The following is a 20,053-nucleotide window of genomic DNA, read 5'->3' on the forward strand; positions in this document are numbered from 1 at the left end:
TAACTACATAACAGGAGCAATAAGAGGAGAATTTCTGCTGTTAGGGATAAGATGACAAGTGAGAGCCCTGCCCTACACACACCTCCAGAATTACAGCAGGCTATCTGCATTAGCAAACATGCACATGGGCAAAGTCTTGTACCTGCCAACTTTATGCCTTAAGTATTGGAAGGAAGTCCCTTATCTACAGGACAGATAATCTAATGAGACCACACCTGTCTGAATAGGATGATATACGGCTGGACTTAGTGTTCAATGAATGCTGAAATGGATCTGATTAACAGGTGAGACACAGGCATGACACCTGCTGTTGTGCACAGAAGCCTAACTGAACTGAAATATTTTTAACAGCTTTATTTCACATACCATAATAGAGGCAGATCATATTGTCATATTTTCACATTTCATTTACTTATATATGTTTTCATTCATGTATTTGTGAACTGACCGTAAACGAACTACTGAAGCCAAACTGAGGCCTCTGTGAGGCTGTCGTTGGCACAATAGGACTGTGAGCTGAATGCTAACATCAGGATGCTAACATGCTGAAGTGTTTGCCATGGTCACAAGGATTTTTCTATATACTATATGTATATATAATTGTGTGTCTGTATATTGTCCTGATATATTTTTTTACCACTATTCTATTTTACCATTTTTTCCTGATACTGTAATATTTTTTCTTTTCCTTTCACCATTTTTGACATCCTTGATATCGTTATTGTGTATTTTATGATTAAAAATGCATACAGTATGTATTTTTGACATTCTGATGAAAACAGCAGAGAAAAATGTGCCATTCTTGTTTGTTGTCATTGCATCCGTGTGGTCTGCTGTATGTGTTTACCGCCTGGCTAAAATAATAAAGCTGAAGTGGACCAATTTTCACCTTTTTATTCTGTAAGTGAAAAAGTACAACCCAGCGCATCAGCTGTCACATGGAGCAACACTACGACATCTGCTCCACAGGCCGCATGTGAACATCTCCGATCTGAAAGAAAAGATACAGCACGAGGAGGTTGTCTCGTTATCAGTAAACTATTAATTCCACCAATAAAAGAGCAAAGGTTGAAAATAAGTGTGCTACGTCGCCATAAAAAGCACTATAATATGTAAATGAGAGAGGAAATCACATACCTGCACATGTGGAGGGGCACTTAGGACGTATGTAACCGAATTTGCAATATCTATTGCATCCAAAGGCTGTCAGAGAAGTGAAAAGTGAAATTATACGCACTGCTGCTATGACACTTTTTTTATTCCATGCTGGAATAGCACTTCTACCTTAAATTTGGCGTACACAGCAGCAGCTTGATCAGCGTTGTCGATGAAGAGCCGATGAGCAAATTCTGTCTCCACTATACCGGGGGAAATACTCTGCAGAAAGAACGAATATCAGACATGAGGAAACTTCTGTGCACTTGTCTTTTAATACCTATCAATGGTGTGAATGGTGCTTGTGGTCTTGAGGTTCAGATTGGCATCAACTATGTTAATTGTTTAATAAAGCGATGAAGAGTTGAATGAATATGTCGAGCAAATGCACGCGGACGGCGACGAAGCCTTACCGTGGCTCTGATGTGGGTGTTCGCCTCACGCAGCTCCTGCCTCAGGCCCTCCGTCAGGGCCGTCACAGCGTACTTGGTGGCGCTGTAGAAATGCGTGGAAGCCCAGGGAACGACACGATGTCCGCTCATGCTGTGAACGATTGAGACCATACATTTAATCAGGACCATAAACAGATTATCTATTATTTTGCTTCCTACATGTTGTAATCACAATGTGATTATAAAGTCTTGAGCTCCACTGAGTGGTTGCCGCTGGACCTCCACAGTAGAAATTTGAATGGTGACGATAATGATGGAAATTTCAGCGTCAAAGAAACAGATTTTTGGGTGAAAGTGTTTTGCAAACTGCTGGCCAGCCCATGAAATATTAAAATCAACAGATCTGTGCTGCATCATTGTACGTCACCAGCGAATAAGACTGTACCTGTTTATGTTTATGATGTGCCCGTCGTCAACATTTCTCTCTTTCATTGACTGATACGCTTCACGTGTGCAAATGCACAACGCAAGAACGTTCACCTGCAAGACACCAAGCAGGAAAGACCAAAAGTAAAGACGCACTCTGGCATTAATACCTGATAATACAGAAATGACCTGTAGACTGACAGGGATTGACAACAGAGCCCCAGAGGAAACAAAGTCTGCTGGATATTCGACTAAGATTTGTGGGATATTTTTTTTGTTTATTCATATTTTGGATAATTTACTATCATTTTCATAATATTTTTCAGCTATTTATATTTATCTACACAGAAATACAATAACTCATTACAAACTTGACACTTTTTGTACTTTTTTTTTAGCCCAAACTATAAATGAGTGATCTAAAAGAATGTGACATTTAACTCTTTTTGACTTAGTGGGAAAAACACATTATTAATTCCATTAATGATGGCTCTGTTCCATTCCAGTGTCCCAGTAAGCTGACAGGCCCTGCAGGAAGCTATAACCAGCATGCACAATACCAGGACCCTGAAACCAAAGCAGCTAAATGGAAATCCATCCATCATTACTCTAATGATTTACAAGTTTTACAAGAACACCCTAATTTAACAAGACAGACAAACTAGAGGCCAAAAACGCTAAGCTCTTACATCCAGCATGTTCTTCCAGCCGCTGGTTTTGCCACTTAACAGCGACTCCGGATGAGCCAAACCGGCGTTGTTGATGCACACATCCACACCTTTGTGCTGCGCTTTGATGGCGGCAAACATGGACAGAATCTCCTCCTCGTTGCTCAGGTCACACTTGAAAGGCACCAAAACCCCACTGTGGCCTGCACTCTGACACTCTGCTGCCAGTTTCTGAAATCAAAAGAAGACGCCAGAGGACTCAGTGTTAAAATCATTTTTTAAATACGTTAAATAAATCTTTTCTCAGCTGTTAACACAATCCACCCACTGAATATTCAGAGGTTTTTGGTAGGATGGAAGAAAAGCTTGGAAATCCACTATTTGATATTTATGTTTGATTCCTTTTACCCATTGTTGTGCTTTTATTTTCTTACTTTGAGGAGATGATTATGGCTTTTTCAGAATTCATTTTAAACATTTTAAGACAGCAAACTTCTCACTTGAGGGAAACTTGAGTGAACTCTGGGTCTTTAACAGGTTATCTACCAGGAAATTGTCCAGCTGAGTTAGAAGACAGGTCAACTGCCCCCGCCCAGCCTCTCTACCTTACATAAGACTGACACAGCTGAACCTTATTTGTGGAACATGAACGCACCTTTAGACATCAATATTTATTTTGTGACTGAGCAGCTTGAGGTTTTTTGCAGCCAACAAAAAGCTTTAATAAGCATTCATCAGCCAATAACATGAGAAAGACATCAAAAACATAAAGTTCATTCAATTTATCTACGACTGCCACTTGTCTACTTTCACTTTGTCATTTCTGTGGTAGTGTCACGTAGTTTGTGCTCCTTGCTTGTCTTTTACTCATTCTATCGAGGGCAAAGTGCAGAAATTAAGTGTCGTTCAGAGCGCACCTGTATTTTTTCGACGTCCCTTGCACAGCCCACCACCTTCATGCCATGCCGGACCAGCTCCTTTGCTACGGCCGCCCCGATCCCGACCGAGGCTCCGGTCACCAGAGCCACTCTGCCCCGCCAGCGGTCCATCACGAGCGGAACACCGGTACCCTGCTCTTCATACAAAACCCCTCACAGTAACGAGGAGGCGGACAGCGGGACTAGCAGCAGAGCTACAGTTACGTACCCCTGAACGCAGCACAGTGAACGTGTTTCATTTCCCTAATGTCGCTACGTCACAAGGTTGCGTTCATATCAACGGAGAACTGTAGGATATGTCAGGCGCTGTTACAGTTACAGCAGTTAGACAGGCGTTTGCTTAAACTAACATTCATTTAACCGTTCTTTGAGCTATCATATATTCTTCTCTAAACACACCAGAACCAGTTATGCAAAACAAACATATGTCAAGAAGTTCTTATGTTTGTGGAGGATGGTCTGAGACCATTCTCCTGAGAAAGCGTGCATGACGGTGACCCTTTTGACTTATTCAGGATAACTCTATCATGTATGGTGGTGGCAAATAGCCAGTAATGAAACTGCTGAATGAATAAAAAAAAAACTCACAGCAATTATTCATCATTTTCCACTTATGCATTGATTAAATTTAAGCCTTGATAATTTAAGCTTGATATTCTCTGGTTTTGCAGCATGTAGTTATTATTGGCCTAGCTGCCTCTTTAACATGATTCATGAGGCTGTCAGTGTTGTGGGTGATGATGACCTGGGAGATTCAGAGAATGGCATTTGAGAGAGTCTTCTTTTCGATTGTGCTTAGTCTGGCTGCCTTGTATTGCATTGTAAATATATGCAGACAAATAGCAAGCAAAAAACAACAACAATGGTGGCTCCTAAAGAGGCTAGCATTGATGCTATTATAACATGAGATTATTCCCTTCGTTTGTACCAAAGATCCATTGAAAAGAATTACATCATTTGCAAACGTAACATTAGTCGCCTACATATAGTAGTCGTGTTTAAACAGTTTCCTACGTGCATCCTACTATGTACTGTATATTGACACACAAAACAATCCCTCTGGATGAATAAAGCTCTATCTTGTCTCATTGTTGTCTATCTTATCAAACAGTACATTCATAGTTCACCTGCATTATTTTCTTAAAAAAATCAATATCCAGCCCTTGTGACAGATGCTCAGAAATGCAAATAATGTATTCATTAAAGACATCTTTTAAATCCTTTTTAAATCCATTAGTTGTCTTGTTTTTCCTGCTGCCTTTGGTGAACAACATGTGATAAATCACTAGCTCTATGACATAATACCAGTCCATGTTTGGCTCTCATCAAGGCAAGACCCTTGTGATTTTGCATGAATGGTTGTTCTGCTTTAAGAGCTCTAACCCAAATAAACTTAATGTTGAAACTACATCTACTGTATATTACGTACTATATGGTCCTGACATAATCTGAAAATTAGCCCAAAGTAATTTTTCAGTAGAAAATTTTCTTGTGATTTCCTCAACTAGAAAAGCACTGCAGTTGATAACATGACATGACTCAGTAAAGGTTAATGCAAGTGTTGTGAAATAGGTCACTGAGGAATATTAAGTACAGTATAAGTACTATTTTGAGCAGTATAGTTATATAAGTGCTAATGTTAATATTTGCACAGCATGAAAGAGGAGAGTAACATCAGGAACTAGAGACACAGAACAATTTGCAAGTTAAAATGTAAACAGATATGTATTAAGGCGGAACCCCTCTGGGGGTTGGGCAGGAGGCGAGTGGCAGGACAGTGGGACCTCCATGGTGCTGTGTAGTGGTGAGGATGAGGAGCTGGCCAAGCAAAGATACAGACTGGAGGCTAGCTGACTCAATGCTAAACCCAGCATCAGAGTTGCTGGGTGAGGAATGGCTGCAAGCTTTTCCTGATCTGAAGTTCTCAGCCATGAATGGAAAGTCCCAAAGCCTGGGCAGTGGACAAAGCTATTTCCTACATCAGCTCCTATACAGATAGCCTGCACTTAATGTTCATGGACCCTTCAATGAATAAGCACAATTTCTCAAGAGTGGAGCACACCTCCTAAAGCTCCTTCAAGAGAAATCTAGAGTCTGCTGGGTCCATATTGAGGCCAGATTGCACTGTCATAACTCATAAGCATGATAACAGGAATACAGAGAAAGGACCTACATGCAAATGACTGAGGGAGCTCTGGTCCAGTTCAGCAACCTAATAATACAAACTGAGGTATGTAGACTTGCACAGTGAGTGAGGCAGACCAGGGTCAAAACCAGGAAGCAGTCCAACACAACCAAACAATTCCAACAAGTGGCAGGCAAGAATCCAAAGTGCAATAAAGAGGGAAAAGGGCATACAATGAAGTCAGGCAACACAAGGGCATGAATCTGACTGGAAGTCCGGCAACTGCAGGGCAGATGAGGGAGGTGGGAGTCAGGTGATGATGGAAGGAGAGAAGGTCTGAGGGCATCTAGTGGATAAGTGGAGAATAACACTGAAGGGCCTGATGTGGCTGAAGAGGAGGAACAGGGAGACAGACTGTGACTGTACAAGAAATAGTGCTAAAATACATGTAGCCCAGCAGTATTACTCATGAAAACAGAAGCAGTAATAGAATAGAACAGTAGTAGTACAAAGTACTATTATTGTCTGTCAATTACTGATAAGTCTGCCTCTGGAAGTCAATAAAAAGAGAAAATAAATTTTGCATCTAATTACCGCATCTGATCAGGTGGGGATTTTTCTGTCATAGAAATCATTCAAGCTTTGAGGCCAAACGCTGTGAATAAGGATCCATTCACTGTCTTGTGAATATCAGTCTTCAGATATCAGTGTTGGATCTGGATCAGAAGTCACAGGAACAGGGAGCCATAAAACATGTGTGGGCGGTAATGATAATTGGACCTGTCTTATAACAGGCCAGTTGAACTCTGTTTCTGGCATCATCTTCGTAAACCTTCGATTCAGGCAGACTCGGACGGATACGGTACATTCACAATGCTGCTTGCACCTGTTTTATTTTTGTTTGTCTCTTCCATGAAGATGGTCTCAGGGGCAGGTACGTCCTCAGAGGAATAAAAACAAACCATTGGATTGAAATTCTGTAAAATGAGACAAATTTGAAAAATGTGTTCGGTGACAGACATTTTATTATCCTTGTGTCTTTTCCTGTTTGTGAGTACGTTTCAAGATTTTAAATATCATTCAACTAATGGCAACAGGGTTTGCACTTGCTACAGTGAAGAAATTTCTCATATTTGTTTCTCATAATTTGCTCTACAGATGAATTATTCCTGAGCTTCCTGCTTGTATTTTTTCCTTTTCATGTTGTTTTTTTTATGTTATATTGAATGACTTATTTCCAACTTGTTCTTGTAGATTGGTGCTACCAGTCCCAAGTTACGTGCAATCACACCTGCACAGGTAAACCTCAAGACACGTCAGTGACATGAACAGTTTCAACATAAGAAGGCAATATGTAGCATGGAGTTGCTTTTATTCGTCCACAGGTCCAGAGGAATGGGGAGCGATTTCACAGCACTGCAGCGGCAGAGTTCAGTCTCCAGTTAACATCGTTACCAGGAAACTGAAACGAGATGAACGCCTCACTCCTTTTGAATTCACTGGCTATCAAGAAACTTTTCACGGTCGGCTTATAAACAATGGTCACAGTGGTACGTCTTTGCGATAAATGCACTTTAATTTTATACAGATGATTTGGTAAAAAGAAAATAGGTCAGTGTGCTTCTGAGTGGTATAAATCAGCTCGACAAGTGTGAGCAGGATATGAAAAACCATAATGCCAGTTCCCCACTCATAAACCACTGAGGTAATGATTTATAAGAAGCAACCTGGATATGAAAATTAAACAAAGCTCTGCATCCCCATGTCCTCTGGGATAATAAGGAAATTACCCTTCAAAGTATTAAACATGCCAAAGCCTCGATATTCAAGTTGCAGAAGCTGCAAAACACTGATAATATTTGACATTTTCCACTGACTCAATAAGGCCCTTTGCAATCATCATGTTTTATCTTCTCATTTTTTGTCTGAATTTTAAATGAATGTTTTTCTAGTTCAACTGGATTTGCCCCCCAGTATAAAGATCAAAGACGCAAATCTGACTGCAACATACAAGGCCCTTCAACTTCACCTGCACTGGGGCAAAGATGGAGGACCGGGGTCGGAACATACAATTGATGGAGAACGACTTCCAGGGGAGGTATGAAATATGGGGATGTTACAATCAGCACTACATATGATAAAGCCACTTTGTGTATTGAAACCGATATTGAATTATTTTATGCCATCTACAGATGCATATTGTCCACATAAAAGAAGAATACGACTCTTTGGCCGAGGCTTCAAAAGACAGCATGGGCGTGGCTGTTCTTGGATTTTTCTTTCAGGTGATTTTATTTCTTTATTTCACAATAAAGATTTAAATCATCTTAAAATTAAAATTGAGGAAATATGGGTCCAAAGGGTCCAAAATGACCACTTCATTACTGAGAAAATAAAGGTAAAGGTAAAGCATCAGTTAAAAAAAGCAACATATGATACATAAGTAAACAATATGTTTAGTGAAACAAGGCAATGGTTGAGCTTGCATAATTACACATAGGGAATATTGATTTTGCACAGTTTCATATCGACTGATGTTGCACATGAGTGAATTTCTCAGTGTTGGTGTGTGTGGTCTGCTGGGAGCAGTGTTTGTGATTGTAAAGTCTGACAGCAGCAGGAAGGAAGGACCTACAGTATCTCCCTCACACATCGCGGGTGAAGCAGCCTGTCACTGAAGGAGCTGCCCAGTGCTGTCAGAGTGTCCTGCATGGGGTGGGACATGTTCTCCATCCAGCTTAGCCATCATCTTTCTTTCTCCCACCACCTCCACTGGGTCAAGGGGGCATCCCAGAACAGAGCTGGCCTTCTTCACCACTCTGTTACGTCTCTTCTTGTCATTAGTTAAGATGCCTTTACCCCAACAGACCATCAGCAGATCACAGGCCATCTGGCCAGATGACTGGTCCTCAGGAGTTCCCCCTGAACTCCAAATCTCCTCAGCAGATTCAGCCTGCTCTGGCCTTTCTTATTTACTGCATTTGTCTAGTCAGTTCAGAACAGTTTATTATTCATGTGGACATCCAGGTACATTAAGAGTCCACCATTTAAATATCCATTCTCTGGAGGTTCACTTGTGTAGGAGGAGACTAGAGGGTGAAGAGGAAGGGATCCAGGACTGTCCCCTGCCAGGCCCAATTGATGCAAACAATCATGTCAGACTCACAGTCCTGTATCCTCACATACTGTAGTCAGTTGTTCAGGTAGTCCATGATCCATGGGTTGAGGTGGTGGTTCGCCCCTGTGTGCTCCAGTTTGTCCCTCAGAAGCATGAGCTGTATGTTATTAAAGGCACTGGAGAAATCAAAGAACATTCATGATTCTCACGGTGCTCTGAGCCTTTCTAGGTGAGAGGTGGATCTATGCAGGAGGTAGATGACAGCGTCATCCACATGGGCGCTAGGTTGATTTACGAACTGTAGCGGGTCCATAAATGGGATCGCCGAGGGGCGAAGATGGAGCCTCTCCAGGGTCTTCATCAGGTGTGGCGTCAGTGCAACTGGCTTGTAGGTGTTGAGGTCCTTGGGGTGTGGAGGCTTTGGCAGTAGCACCATGCAGGATGTTTTCCACAGCTGTGGCACTCTCACCAGCTTCAGGCTCAACACTTGTGAAGGAAGATAGAGGATTTTATAAATATTCTTGCAGAGGTGGTAAATCATATTTAATTAGAGCTGAATGGAGGTAATGGACTTATAATTGAAATTTTCCAGAGATGACATCAACAATGATCACCATTTTGTCAAAAAAAAAGCAGAAGTATATGGCAGTTTTAATGTTGTGGTCATTGAGAAAAAGACGTTCTCAAACCCTTTGTAGGTCAGAAGCAACAGAGAATCATAAACCTTTAACAAGGTTAGTGTCTAAAACCAAATATATTTTTATCTATTAAGAAAAAGTCTGAAAGTTATAGGATGGCAATATAAATCCTTCACTAATCTTTATTGTTCCAGTTTTGGAGAACTGTCTCTGTCATCATCATAGAATCGGTTTACCATCCAGAGCCTTCTGTATTTTTCATATTTCCAGTGCTGTGATTTCACCTCCAGAATGTGTTTAAACTAAATCATTTAGTGTCTGTTGTCCCAAGTTTTAGAAAAACTTGATTTCAGCTTGCCACGTAACTTGAACATTTTGTTTTTTCGTTCCAGGAGTCCAAGTCTGCAAATAAGAAATATGATCCCCTTATAAATGCTCTCAAAAACATCACAGAGCCCAGTAAGTCATATCTGCTGATGTAGAAAAACAAGATCATTTTTGCTGCATTATCTTCCAGCCACAGTCCTGCAGTAAATATGCTGCTGATTGTTGCAGCATTAAATTGTTTGCGGCTAAAGTGCAACTGTTAGGAGATAACACAATGTCATACAAGATGTACTCCTACAATTCAACGATAAAAAAGTTTAGAGCAATCAAGTTGTCACCTTGAACCTACTTATTGTTAAACAATGGATTTTTTGCTTACTTCATGGTCTTGTTAATATTTTACAAACCCAGACAACAGCACAGAACTGAGGGGCGTGTCCCTGGAAATGCTCACTCTTCCTCAGAAGAATATGACCAAGTACTTTCGCTATGATGGTTCCCTCACTACACCTGACTGTGCTGAAGCTGTCGTCTGGACCCTGTTCGAAGACACTATTCCTCTCAGCATGAAGCAGGTAAATGCTGTCTCAATACTGTAGCATCTACCCAGAAGAAGAAAGTGACTGTATTTACATTGAACATGAGACAAACTCACTGTATCCCTAAACTGTTCCAGAAGCATGGCAGAATGGAAGAATATGTAATCCTTCATCTGATCTGAAAGGATGAAAATCCCCCCAGAACTGAAGATAGGATAATTATCACCATATTTATTCCATACAAAGTTGGTAACATCCTGCAGACACTGAGCAGCTGAAACACTCATTTGGTGAACCTGGTGAATCCAAATCCAATATCTAGTCCTGTTTTAGCTCCGTATCTGATAAATGTTGCACTATGCTCACCAGCTATTTGCCAGCTTTTTCCAAAACAATGTGCTGAAAGATGCTAAAATCCTCTACGTGGAGCTGACTTCTCTGCAGATTCATCACTATGAGCAACACTTTTCATGTTCCCTGTAGTCATGTGATCCATTACTAAGATGATTAGAGAAGCTTTAAGTAAATATTTTGAGTAGTCTACCTCCTCTTCCACTTATTGCATTGATAGATTTCAGCATTTTATCACCCTGCAGAGTTGTTTTCAGCTCTTTTGTTGTGATTTCATCTTTGTTACAGCTGACTGCATTCTCCCAGCTTCTGTTCTCTGATCAAAAGCAGATGGTCAATACCTACAGACCAGTGCAACCCTTGAATGGACGGCAGGTGTATTACTCCGGAGGCCATGTTGCTCTGGTTAGCACCGGGCTACTCATCATGTCAGTGCTGGTGTCCAATGCACTCTCCCTGCACACCACAGGATGAGCTGTTTAATTTTATCTTTATTGATAAATACTGCTGTCTGCATCCACTGACGATGTCAAATAAATGACATATTATGAACTGTATATTTAGAAGTAAATTATGTAAATCTGCTCTATGCACTGTGTGATTTTAAAGGCACAAAGACAAACTCATTCTTGTGTGTCATAAGCACTTTCTCTGTTGTAGATTCTGCATCTCAACAGCTCATAATTTATGTCTTTTTAATATCTAAAACAAACTGCACTGAAGTTGACTGATCAATCGTTTTTACTGTGATTCCCATGAGGGATGACAGAAGAAGTTACAAACAAGGGGACTATTACTTATTATTGTTAAACTCTCCGTTGGGATGTGTTATCAGGATGCATTTGCTTTGGAATATTTGAACTCTGAACTGTACTTGTTTCTCATAGTTCAGCCTCTTGCTGATTAATCATCTAAATGATGGCACGTGACCTCTCTGCTGTGTGTGAAACATTACACAGTTAATCAATAAATAAGTAAAGTACACATTTGATTCCTGCTTTGTGTTCTCTTTAGTTCCAGATACAAAGATGATGGTGATGTTACTTTTATTTCCACCTGGATTACTTTAATTTACGCAGGTACTGAACTTATATTCATCCATCAGTCATTGTCAGCATAGTAAAGATTTAAATTCAGTCAACAAATCAAGCTGGTTTCAACAAAAGCGAGTCCTACGTCCTTTTTCACATTTCCTTGGCTGGACTAGTGATCCAAATAAAGAATTAACAATATTCACTTTTAAAGAGGCATCATATCTGTCACACTTTTATTTTGAAAGTTTTCTCCTCTTCAGACCATAGATGGAAGTGTCACCTCCACTAACTTCCACTATGTGGCAGCACTGAACAAGTCTGAAGTCTGGATTTTTCTTGCATGAAACTCTGGGCAGCAGTCGCATACTGTACGTGCAGGATTAAAAAAAAAGTGCAGAACTTTCATCACACTTTTTATTTCTGTCTGCTGGAGTCCTGCAGGAGTTTCATCACTCATTTGGTGACTTCCTAACAAACCCACAATGTTAAGAGAAAGTTAGAGGTTTGATCCTTCAGAAAGAGGAATGGTGGCTTTTTGTGGTAGATTCAGTTTCCAGCTGCTGTCCATGATTGTAATTACTCAAACATGGTTCACTTAAATACCCTTAATGATATTTTTTGATTAAATAAAAACAAAGGTACACACACAACTATTACACAACAGAAGACTGACTCCTTGTCTGAGGTCAGTCATCACAGGTAAAACATAATTCAATCAGTCCTAAGCAGTGACCAGGGAGGATAATACCTACTGTGTCATTAGATGCTACGCTTGTTTTTGGCAACCTGACGCTATCTATATCACCTTAAGTACTGGAGGAGATCACTTTGGATATAATCCCATGTTGCACAGGAATAGATGTCTGATGCAAGCACATCCTCTAGCGCAACAGTGCTGAGATAATCTGCAGGATGCACAGTCATGCTGGCCTGCTGCAGAGTTTTCTTGGACGAGGAACATGTGGGCTCTGTATTACAAACAGTGTGTGTGTGTAGATGTGTTGATACTTTTAGTATCTGAATCATTGCAGCAAATGAAACGTTTTGTCGAGTCCTGCGTGTGCAAGCTGTTTTTTCCATCTGCTACATTACTGTCTGCCTGTCTTTTCTTCTTTTTTCTCACAAGGACATCTTCTCTCGCGTTTTGTGTGCCGCCCATCCCCCACTTCCTCTTATTTCACTTGGTGTGACTCTGAGGTTTGTGTTGTCGTGACAACAGAGGACACAGGCCTGTCTCTATTCTATTTGCGAAGTTTCTGTTGTTGCAAGCATGTTGCACATTTGCTGCTGGGATAGGGAAGAGTCTTGCACCACCATCCCCCACCCACACCTTGTGAGAAACATGCAGGCGTGAATGAGTTCTCAGAAATATGAACGAGATATGAATCTCTTCCTGTCATCTATACAGATTTTGGACTTGCATGGTTGTAGAATATGACACATTTGAGGACAGTGCTGAGGGGCACTGTACACTGTTTGCTAACAGAAACATTTAGCTCCAGCATCTCTAAAATGAGCTCACTCAGCCAATAAGTTATAATATTTGATTTTCTTTGATCTTTCATCATTATGTTGATATTTCAGTGTAAGCCTCAACGCTGCATTGTTGAAGCACATTTTGACCCGAGATAACTGATACAAATCCACATAAATTATTACTGAGATCAATATCCATCTGCTTTAGTGTCCTCTGACTTCTCTTTTAAAAGCAGGTGTTTCCTCTCGCTGTATGTCCTTAAAAGGGTTTGAGCTCCCAGCAGTGGCAGCAGTGGTGCACTTTGCCAGGCTTCACAGGCACGGGCTTGGAATTTGTATGCATGCGTGTGTGTGTGTGTGCGTGTGTGCGTCTGTGTCTGTGCAGATGTGGAAAGTGCACTTCCTATAAGAGTTAAATTCCGATGTAGAGTTACTCTGACAATTTCTAGATTGTGAAACGTTTTGCCACTGAATTACATTTATCTGATGGCTGCATCAGACTGTATGTGAAAAAAAATACTGTATTGTTAGAATCGCCACCCAAAAGCAATCCAGTAGTCATAGTTATAGTTAAAGTTACCACCTGGAGCAGCTACAGGTGCATGCATACATATTAATATATTGACTTATTAGATAAAGAGTTACTGCCAGAAACATTTTCCATTTTTCACAACAAATAATGTTATTTAACTGAAGGGACTTGTTCACATACATAAGTGCCTATTTTAGATACTACTCCCCACAACTCTGCGTGCACATATGCACACACTACTATGCACGTATGGTTTGTGTGCGTGCGCGCGTGTGTGTGACAGCTCTTCCTGTGTTAACCACGTGGCTCAGACGGGGGGAATAAAAAGATCACGTTCACTTCTGGGTTTTCTTTCTTCTTCGGAGTCCAAACGCTGGTAAGATCCTCACAGCAAGTGACTTTATTTAAAAACATCACGGTTGCTGCTTTTATTTGTCGCATCTCTCCAATTACAATGCACTAAAACATGCAGGACTTTCTACTTTATGTGTCATTAATGTGTAACATCAGCATCATTTTAAGCAGCATTATGTCAAATACTGGAGGTGTAACTGATGACAAACTGTTTTCATGTTTCTCAGCTATAAAATGATGTTAGAGAATGATGTTGTGTCACATTTTACTTGAGAAAACTTGCTTTTACTCGACCCGTCATGCCTTCAGTGTTTGCCGAGGAGCGACCAGAAACTACTGATGTACAGTATTGTCACCCATAAAGTAGAAAGCACTACTAAACGTCACTACACAGTGTAGTGTTTCCTACTTTATGGATGAGTATACTGTTGGCTGCAGAGAAATGCAAAAGAAGAAACCAGTGGACTCCTTGTGTGGACAATTTTAAAACATGTGGCCCTGTCATATTGCTCGTGTCATGTAATGTGTCTCGTGCTCATTTATGACAAACTGATAAATTGATAATATGATGGTGAGTGTGAAAACATGTCAGAGTATGATATGAGCTAAATTAATGTAGTAAAATCATATATCAGGAAAAAGCAAGTATAGCTGAGGTCTGTAGTTAGACAGAAGGCAGGTGTTGTACAAATTCAATTTATTTTCAGTGTCTGCTTTACAGTTCTTAGATCGATAACATGATCACGTTAATCCCTTCATTTATACAAAGTTTCTGTTGTGGATTTTTTAACATAAAAATTGCTGCAAAACTCAAAAACTAAAAAACATTTTCTCCTAATTTCTCCATATGAAAAAACTATGAGCCAGTTTTAGAAAATATATAAACAGGATATAAGGCAAATATGGACGTACTATATGAATACACGCTGGTCTGCAAAAACTCAGACTAAATGTGTATTATTAAGGCTACAGTAATGTATCCATTGCCATCAGCTGAAACTGAGAATAATTATAATTTGTTGATATCGTCATACACTTACTTATAGTACATATCATTTCCTTTTTGTAAATTCAACCATTGGCTCATGTTCTTGTAAAAGTGCAGCAAGTAGAAGCGAAGTGAACGTGGACAGAAAAATATGTATGATTTGTAATTTTCATGTATTTTTCAACAAGTGGTTCTTAAATTATGCTGACATTTTTCAATAAAGGATTTATCTGACAATTGTTTGATGAGAACTTTTTCACTTTGTAGCATCCTGAGCAATGCTGGATTAATTAGATGCTTATCTGCGTAGACTCTTGCTGATTTGCAATCTAAAGCAGGTGCAGTGCCATCCTACAATAAAAAAAATAAAAAACTTTTTTTGACACATAAAATGTCCATTTAACAATTTTTTTCTTAATAAAAACTGCTGATTTCTCACTGTGTCTGAGAGTTGGCATCTGTAGCAAATATCCTAGCGTAGCGTTTTCTTCTAATTCCAGGGCAGCGGCTGCAGAAAGTTTGATGGAACCAGGCCTCGCCGTCCGTGCAGATCCCCCTGCAATTGAGATGAGAGTTAAACTCTAAACACTAAAAGTGTGCAAGTCGACATGAAAACTAGTGAGGAGCCATTGCATTGACACTCACATAGTAAAATCCGTCTTGATCCATGTCACCTAACACGTATATGATGTCTCCTGAACGAAATCCGAGTTCAACCTTTGAGAGGAAAAAAGAGGAAAAGCTATGATGTTTTGAGACATAACCACAAACCACTTTGTTGTGTTTGAAACAAGAGATAAGCTGAGTTCGTAGATAGTGGTGAAAACATAACGTAGTTCATGTGCCATTATGGTGCTTACTTCACTGTCCATGTTGGGTGAACTTTCCCATGGATCATAGTCAAATAAGGCCACCATTCGTCGAACAACCACATCATCGGGGATGCTGGCAACGTCGCTCAGATCTGGCGTTAAAGACATACCTGTGGACCAAAATACTTTAATGCCAAAATAGAATCAAGGTGTCAGTGAAAGCATCACACCTTTGAGCAAGCACACATTTTTGCAGTTTACATTCAGGATTTCTGAATTACTTTTACTTCTTCTTATTTGGTGTAGTATCTTTTTTTAACTCTAGAAACTTCCTACAGTTACAAACAATGACCCCCAGGGAGCGGCTCAATGCAAACCGCCTGCTGCAGTGTGTTACAGCACAGTGTCCTGCAGAAACTGAGGGCTGATACCTGTGTGGTCCACAGGGAGGAATCCCTGCTGCATGAGTAGATGCTTCAAGTACTCATCATCCACCGGGACTTCAGCCACCATGTTGCTTGGCACATAACCAGAGAGGCCACCGGACTCACCGTGATAGAAACCATCAGAGTCTTTGTCCCCCATCACCTAATAAATGCAGAGACATTCAGTTTTATTGGCTTATTTTAAGTTTTAGAAGAAGTGAAAAAACTGTATGTACATATTTTCTTGTTGCAGCGGTAAACACATGAAGTGTACAGGCACAAGACCACATCAATCAGCTGGAAATGGTGACAGGAAATCAAGAAAGAAAAGCTCATCTGTGTGCACACTCAGCTGCCCTAAATCTAGCACAAACAGGAAACACCACCTTGCTTCAAAGAAGCTTTTCAACTGGCAAAGTGAAGAAATCTTACTCAGACATGTGAGTTATACATGCAAGAGCACCGTAAAAATATTGTACATTTTACCTGCACAGCTTTTACATTAAGTTGCAAAAGTGGTTTTCACCTTGATTATCTGGCCTGGAACAAAAGGCAGCTCCTCTGCAGCCGTCTCATAGTTGGGAGACATCGCAGCAGGGTTGTAGGGATAAAGGGCCACAAAGAGTCGCACGGTGGGCACAGACACCTGGCTCGCAGTCTCTAGTTCCCATTCACGGAGCTCGTCCGGAGTAGCAATCCTCACTTCATCTGGGAATATCAAAACATCCAGCTCCAGCCTTGTCTCCATTTAGAGCTGCGTGAGCGCTCGACTGTCCACAGACAGATGGCCGCTGTAGACAGCAGACCTCTCCTTACCCTTATCCTAATTTGAGGTAACTAAGCTAAGCAGAAGGAGCAGTAATCCTCTTTGAAGCAAGCGGAGAGATTCATTAGTCCAGCACTACCTGTTGCACAGTAAGATTGTGCAATGCAAAGTAATGGGGTTTTTTAAAAGCTGCAAAACACAAGTTCCACTGAAACGTTATCTGAGTCAGAGGGCAGCATTTAGTTCTGTGAGGCTGCTCCTCATTTACTAGATATGGCAACTGAGAGATCTCAAATATTATTAAAGAGTATATATTAAATACTTTTCTGAGAAAATACAGAACATATAGATAACATATAAAGAATATAAAGATAGAGTCAAGAGTTATAAACCCTCCATTTTCTCAAAATAAGTGTTATTAATCCTCTTAGACAACAGTTAAGTTGAAGCATAACTGTGAGAATGCAGTAAAATTAGACTTATTTTGCATAGGATCTGATCTAGGATCTTTTCTATGGTCAAACTGTGAACCCACACAGTGTCAATACAATACAAACAAAATGAATAAAACTCTATTTCCTTCTATAGTTCAAGACTTATTAGCACAATATTGATATTTTTGACGCGTCAAGCAAGGGTTTTCGTGTGAAGAGGCAGTATTATCTTTTGTCTTGACGTCTTCTGCTCCTACTTTGACCCAGTTTACACTTCACTGAAAGTCAACACTTCCTCCCTTCACCTCTGGCCAGGTCAGCAGGTGATAATCTCCTCCTGCGCAGGAAGGGAAGCTTTAACAATTCTGTGTGTGTGTGTGTGTGTGTGTGTGTGTGTGTGTGTGTGTGTGTGTGTGTGTGTGCATGCGTGTGTGTGTGTGTGTGAGAGAGAGAGACAGGATGAAGAGATGTAGGTGAGAAAAACACTGAAAGGTGGAAATTTGGGCTGTCTGACAACACTGCATGCTTTGGGCTTTTTTCTGTGTTTTCGGTTTAGACACCAAACAAATGGAGCTGGTGGTTTCATTACATCCATTTCACACTTTATTTACTTTAACCCCTCGGCCTTCACATTTTAGACTGAATATGTTTTTAACTAATAAGCACCAGAGCAGGAAACCACACCAACACATCTTCAAATACAGTCTCATCTTTGAAAAATACATTTGGCAACATGGAAATTTTATAAAAATGTGAGATATTGATAAAACTGAACCATTGAACATTTCCATTTACTTACATTGATTCGTTTTTGATTAGTTATTGATTAGTTTTTCGAATGTCATCTGTTTCATTTGCTCATGGTTGGTCATTTACTGTATGGTTTGGAGGCTGGTTTTCTCATGTAAAGTTGACTTTTTAGAGATGCGTGGTTCTCACAGGACAGCTGTACTACAACCATAAAATGGTCTCATAGCATGTGATTGATTGATTGATGTAGCTTAAACTACCTAACAGTATATAAAATAGTTAAAATGTGTTCACTCTACAGCAGTATGATGACATTAATGCAGCATTAGTGCTAATCCAAAAACATCAAATATAAAGAAAAACACTTTCTGCTTATTGTACTTTTGATAGTTTTAGTAAATTTTATTGATAATACATACATACTTTTGCTTAACTGATGTTTTGAATACAAAAGTATTTTCACAGTGTGGTATTACTACCTTCATTTTAAAGGATGTGAATACTTCTTCCACCACTGTGGGTCTGTATGTATCTATAAACTGCTGACCTGAGAACATTTTAATTCATGCAGGACTCTGTGTTTTATTATCATTAATAATATTTGTATTATTTCTCACAAGAACACCAACAAAATCGTTTTACTTTCAACCGACTCGCTGCAGAACGTGATGGTTCACCGACAGACACGTTCATTTCCATTTATGGCCAGAAGAGGGAGCTGTGGACAGCTGTCTCCTCATCTGCTTCCAGCTGCTCATATTGCTTGTCAGCCAAGGACTCCACACATAAAGCAAGGGTGAAATAATTTACAATCAATCGAACAAGGGACTGTAAGTGTGTGGTGCTGAATTTAAAGATGCTGTGATTGAAAACTGCTGCTTTTGATAAGCATGCTGTGCTCTCCGGCAGAGTTTGCCCTGTGCATCACTCAGTAGCGTTTGGCCTTGAGGACAGGAAATGGTGGGATCTCAGATTACAGTTCAGCGACGCCTTGCGTGCTGCCCTGCAGAAATGAAAACGTCATGTTTTTTAAAAAAATGTAGAGAATTTATGAGGAAAATGTGGGATGCAGAGCAAACCTCGCTTTACCAAAATAAAGAAAGTCTGATAGGATGCTGGTTCAGTTTGGTGGGTCTGACCAGCTGTTTCACTGTAAACTATGGACACTGGTCTTCTGCTTTCCCACTCTGCTCATCCTCTAGTGCACTTCTTCAACCTGGGCTCCTGCCAAGTGATGGAAAGTAACTAAATACATTTACTCAGGTACTATCCTGGATTAAACTACCCATACTGTAAATATAGGAGTTAAAAAAGCTCCACCAGCAGCAGCTACATCAGTGAAATACTGCAAACTGACGTATCAGTATCATTAGCACATTTAAGTATATTCACTTTGAACTTAAGTACACTTCTGAGGTACCTGTATTAATGCGAATGTTTCCATTTCATGCCACTTTATACTTTTTACTTCACTCCATCTATTTAAGAGCCACAGTTAGTGCTTACTTTTCAGATTAAGATTTTACATCCTCAACATATAATCAGTATATTAAATATGATCCCTTTTTACAGATTAAAGTACCAAAAGACCGACTACAAAATTAAAGCACAGCTTACATATTAATACATCAATAATATTAGCGAATAATATAACACAGGAAGGACATGTTTTCTGATACTTGAAGTACATTTTGTTGCCAGTACTTCTGTACTTTTATTTGAACGCCTGACTTGGAATGGAGTATCTTTATGCTGCAGTATTCCTACTTTTACTTGAGTAAATTATTTGAATATTTCTTACATCG

The 20,053-nt window shown here is 40.0% G+C and overlaps 3 protein-coding genes across 4 annotated transcripts; 1 reads left to right on the plus strand and 2 right to left on the minus strand.

The window, feature by feature from the left end:
- Positions 1 to 267: 267 nt before the first annotated feature.
- On the minus strand, positions 268 to 3,712 carry LOC121609465 (dehydrogenase/reductase SDR family member 11-like). The gene is made up of 7 exons (XM_041941109.1): positions 3,559 to 3,712; positions 2,663 to 2,872; positions 1,993 to 2,087; positions 1,569 to 1,698; positions 1,285 to 1,377; positions 1,138 to 1,203; positions 268 to 991 (listed from the first exon to the last, which is right to left on the minus strand). The coding sequence occupies exons 1-7, from the start codon at positions 3,688 to 3,690 to the stop codon at positions 950 to 952; spliced, it is 768 nt and encodes a 255-aa protein (XP_041797043.1). The 5' UTR covers positions 3,691 to 3,712; the 3' UTR covers positions 268 to 949.
- Positions 3,713 to 6,556: 2,844 nt separating this feature from the next.
- Positions 6,557 to 11,151, plus strand: ca4b (carbonic anhydrase IV b). The gene is made up of 8 exons (XM_041941236.1): positions 6,557 to 6,638; positions 6,959 to 7,003; positions 7,090 to 7,254; positions 7,657 to 7,802; positions 7,897 to 7,989; positions 9,853 to 9,919; positions 10,199 to 10,362; positions 10,966 to 11,151. Exons 1-8 carry the CDS (start codon positions 6,578 to 6,580, stop codon positions 11,149 to 11,151), a joined length of 927 nt encoding a protein of 308 aa, XP_041797170.1. The 5' UTR covers positions 6,557 to 6,577.
- Positions 11,152 to 14,761: 3,610 nt separating this feature from the next.
- On the minus strand, positions 14,762 to 17,199 carry si:ch211-105f12.2 (RIMS-binding protein 2-like). 2 transcript variants are annotated; one of them, XR_006006989.1, is made up of 6 exons: positions 16,825 to 17,199; positions 16,305 to 16,461; positions 15,922 to 16,043; positions 15,707 to 15,778; positions 15,501 to 15,617; positions 14,762 to 15,412 (listed from the first exon to the last, which is right to left on the minus strand). XR_006006989.1 is itself a non-coding variant. In XM_041941078.1 (5 exons), the coding sequence occupies exons 1-5, from the start codon at positions 17,044 to 17,046 to the stop codon at positions 15,552 to 15,554; spliced, it is 639 nt and encodes a 212-aa protein (XP_041797012.1). In that variant the 5' UTR covers positions 17,047 to 17,199; the 3' UTR covers positions 14,762 to 15,551. The 2 variants fall into 2 exon arrangements, 1 of the variants encoding a protein (XP_041797012.1); XM_041941078.1 differs by having other exon boundaries at positions 14,762 to 15,617.
- Positions 17,200 to 20,053: the final 2,854 nt, after the last annotated feature.

This window comes from Chelmon rostratus, chromosome 7 (assembly GCF_017976325.1).
Source record: "Chelmon rostratus isolate fCheRos1 chromosome 7, fCheRos1.pri, whole genome shotgun sequence".
Taxonomy (NCBI): Eukaryota; Metazoa; Chordata; class Actinopteri; order Chaetodontiformes; family Chaetodontidae; genus Chelmon; species Chelmon rostratus.

Bases quoted from the DNA above. Each gene is read 5' to 3' on its own strand.
- LOC121609465 (XM_041941109.1), bottom strand. From the start codon at position 3,690: ATGGACCGCTGGCGGGGCAGAGTGGCTCTGGTGACCGGAGCCTCGGTC. The intron at 1,378-1,568 runs GTAAGGCTTCGT...TTCTTTCTGCAG, and splicing joins ACACCCACATCAGAGCCACG to AGTATTTCCCCCGGTATAGT. The intron at 992-1,137 runs GTATGTGATTTC...CTTTTCTTTCAG, and splicing joins GTGCCCCTCCACATGTGCAG to ATCGGAGATGTTCACATGCG.
- ca4b (XM_041941236.1), top strand. From the start codon at position 6,578: ATGCTGCTTGCACCTGTTTTATTTTTGTTTGTCTCTTCCATGAAGATG. The intron at 7,255-7,656 runs GTACGTCTTTGC...ATGTTTTTCTAG, and splicing joins TATAAACAATGGTCACAGTG to TTCAACTGGATTTGCCCCCC. The intron at 9,920-10,198 runs GTAAGTCATATC...TTACAAACCCAG, and splicing joins CAAAAACATCACAGAGCCCA to ACAACAGCACAGAACTGAGG.
- si:ch211-105f12.2 (XM_041941078.1), bottom strand. From the start codon at position 17,046: ATGGAGACAAGGCTGGAGCTGGATGTTTTGATATTCCCAGATGAAGTG. The intron at 16,044-16,304 runs GTATCAGCCCTC...TTTGGTCCACAG, and splicing joins CCTCCCTGTGGACCACACAG to GTATGTCTTTAACGCCAGAT. The intron at 15,779-15,921 runs GTAAGCACCATA...TTCCTCTCAAAG, and splicing joins CACCCAACATGGACAGTGAA to GTTGAACTCGGATTTCGTTC.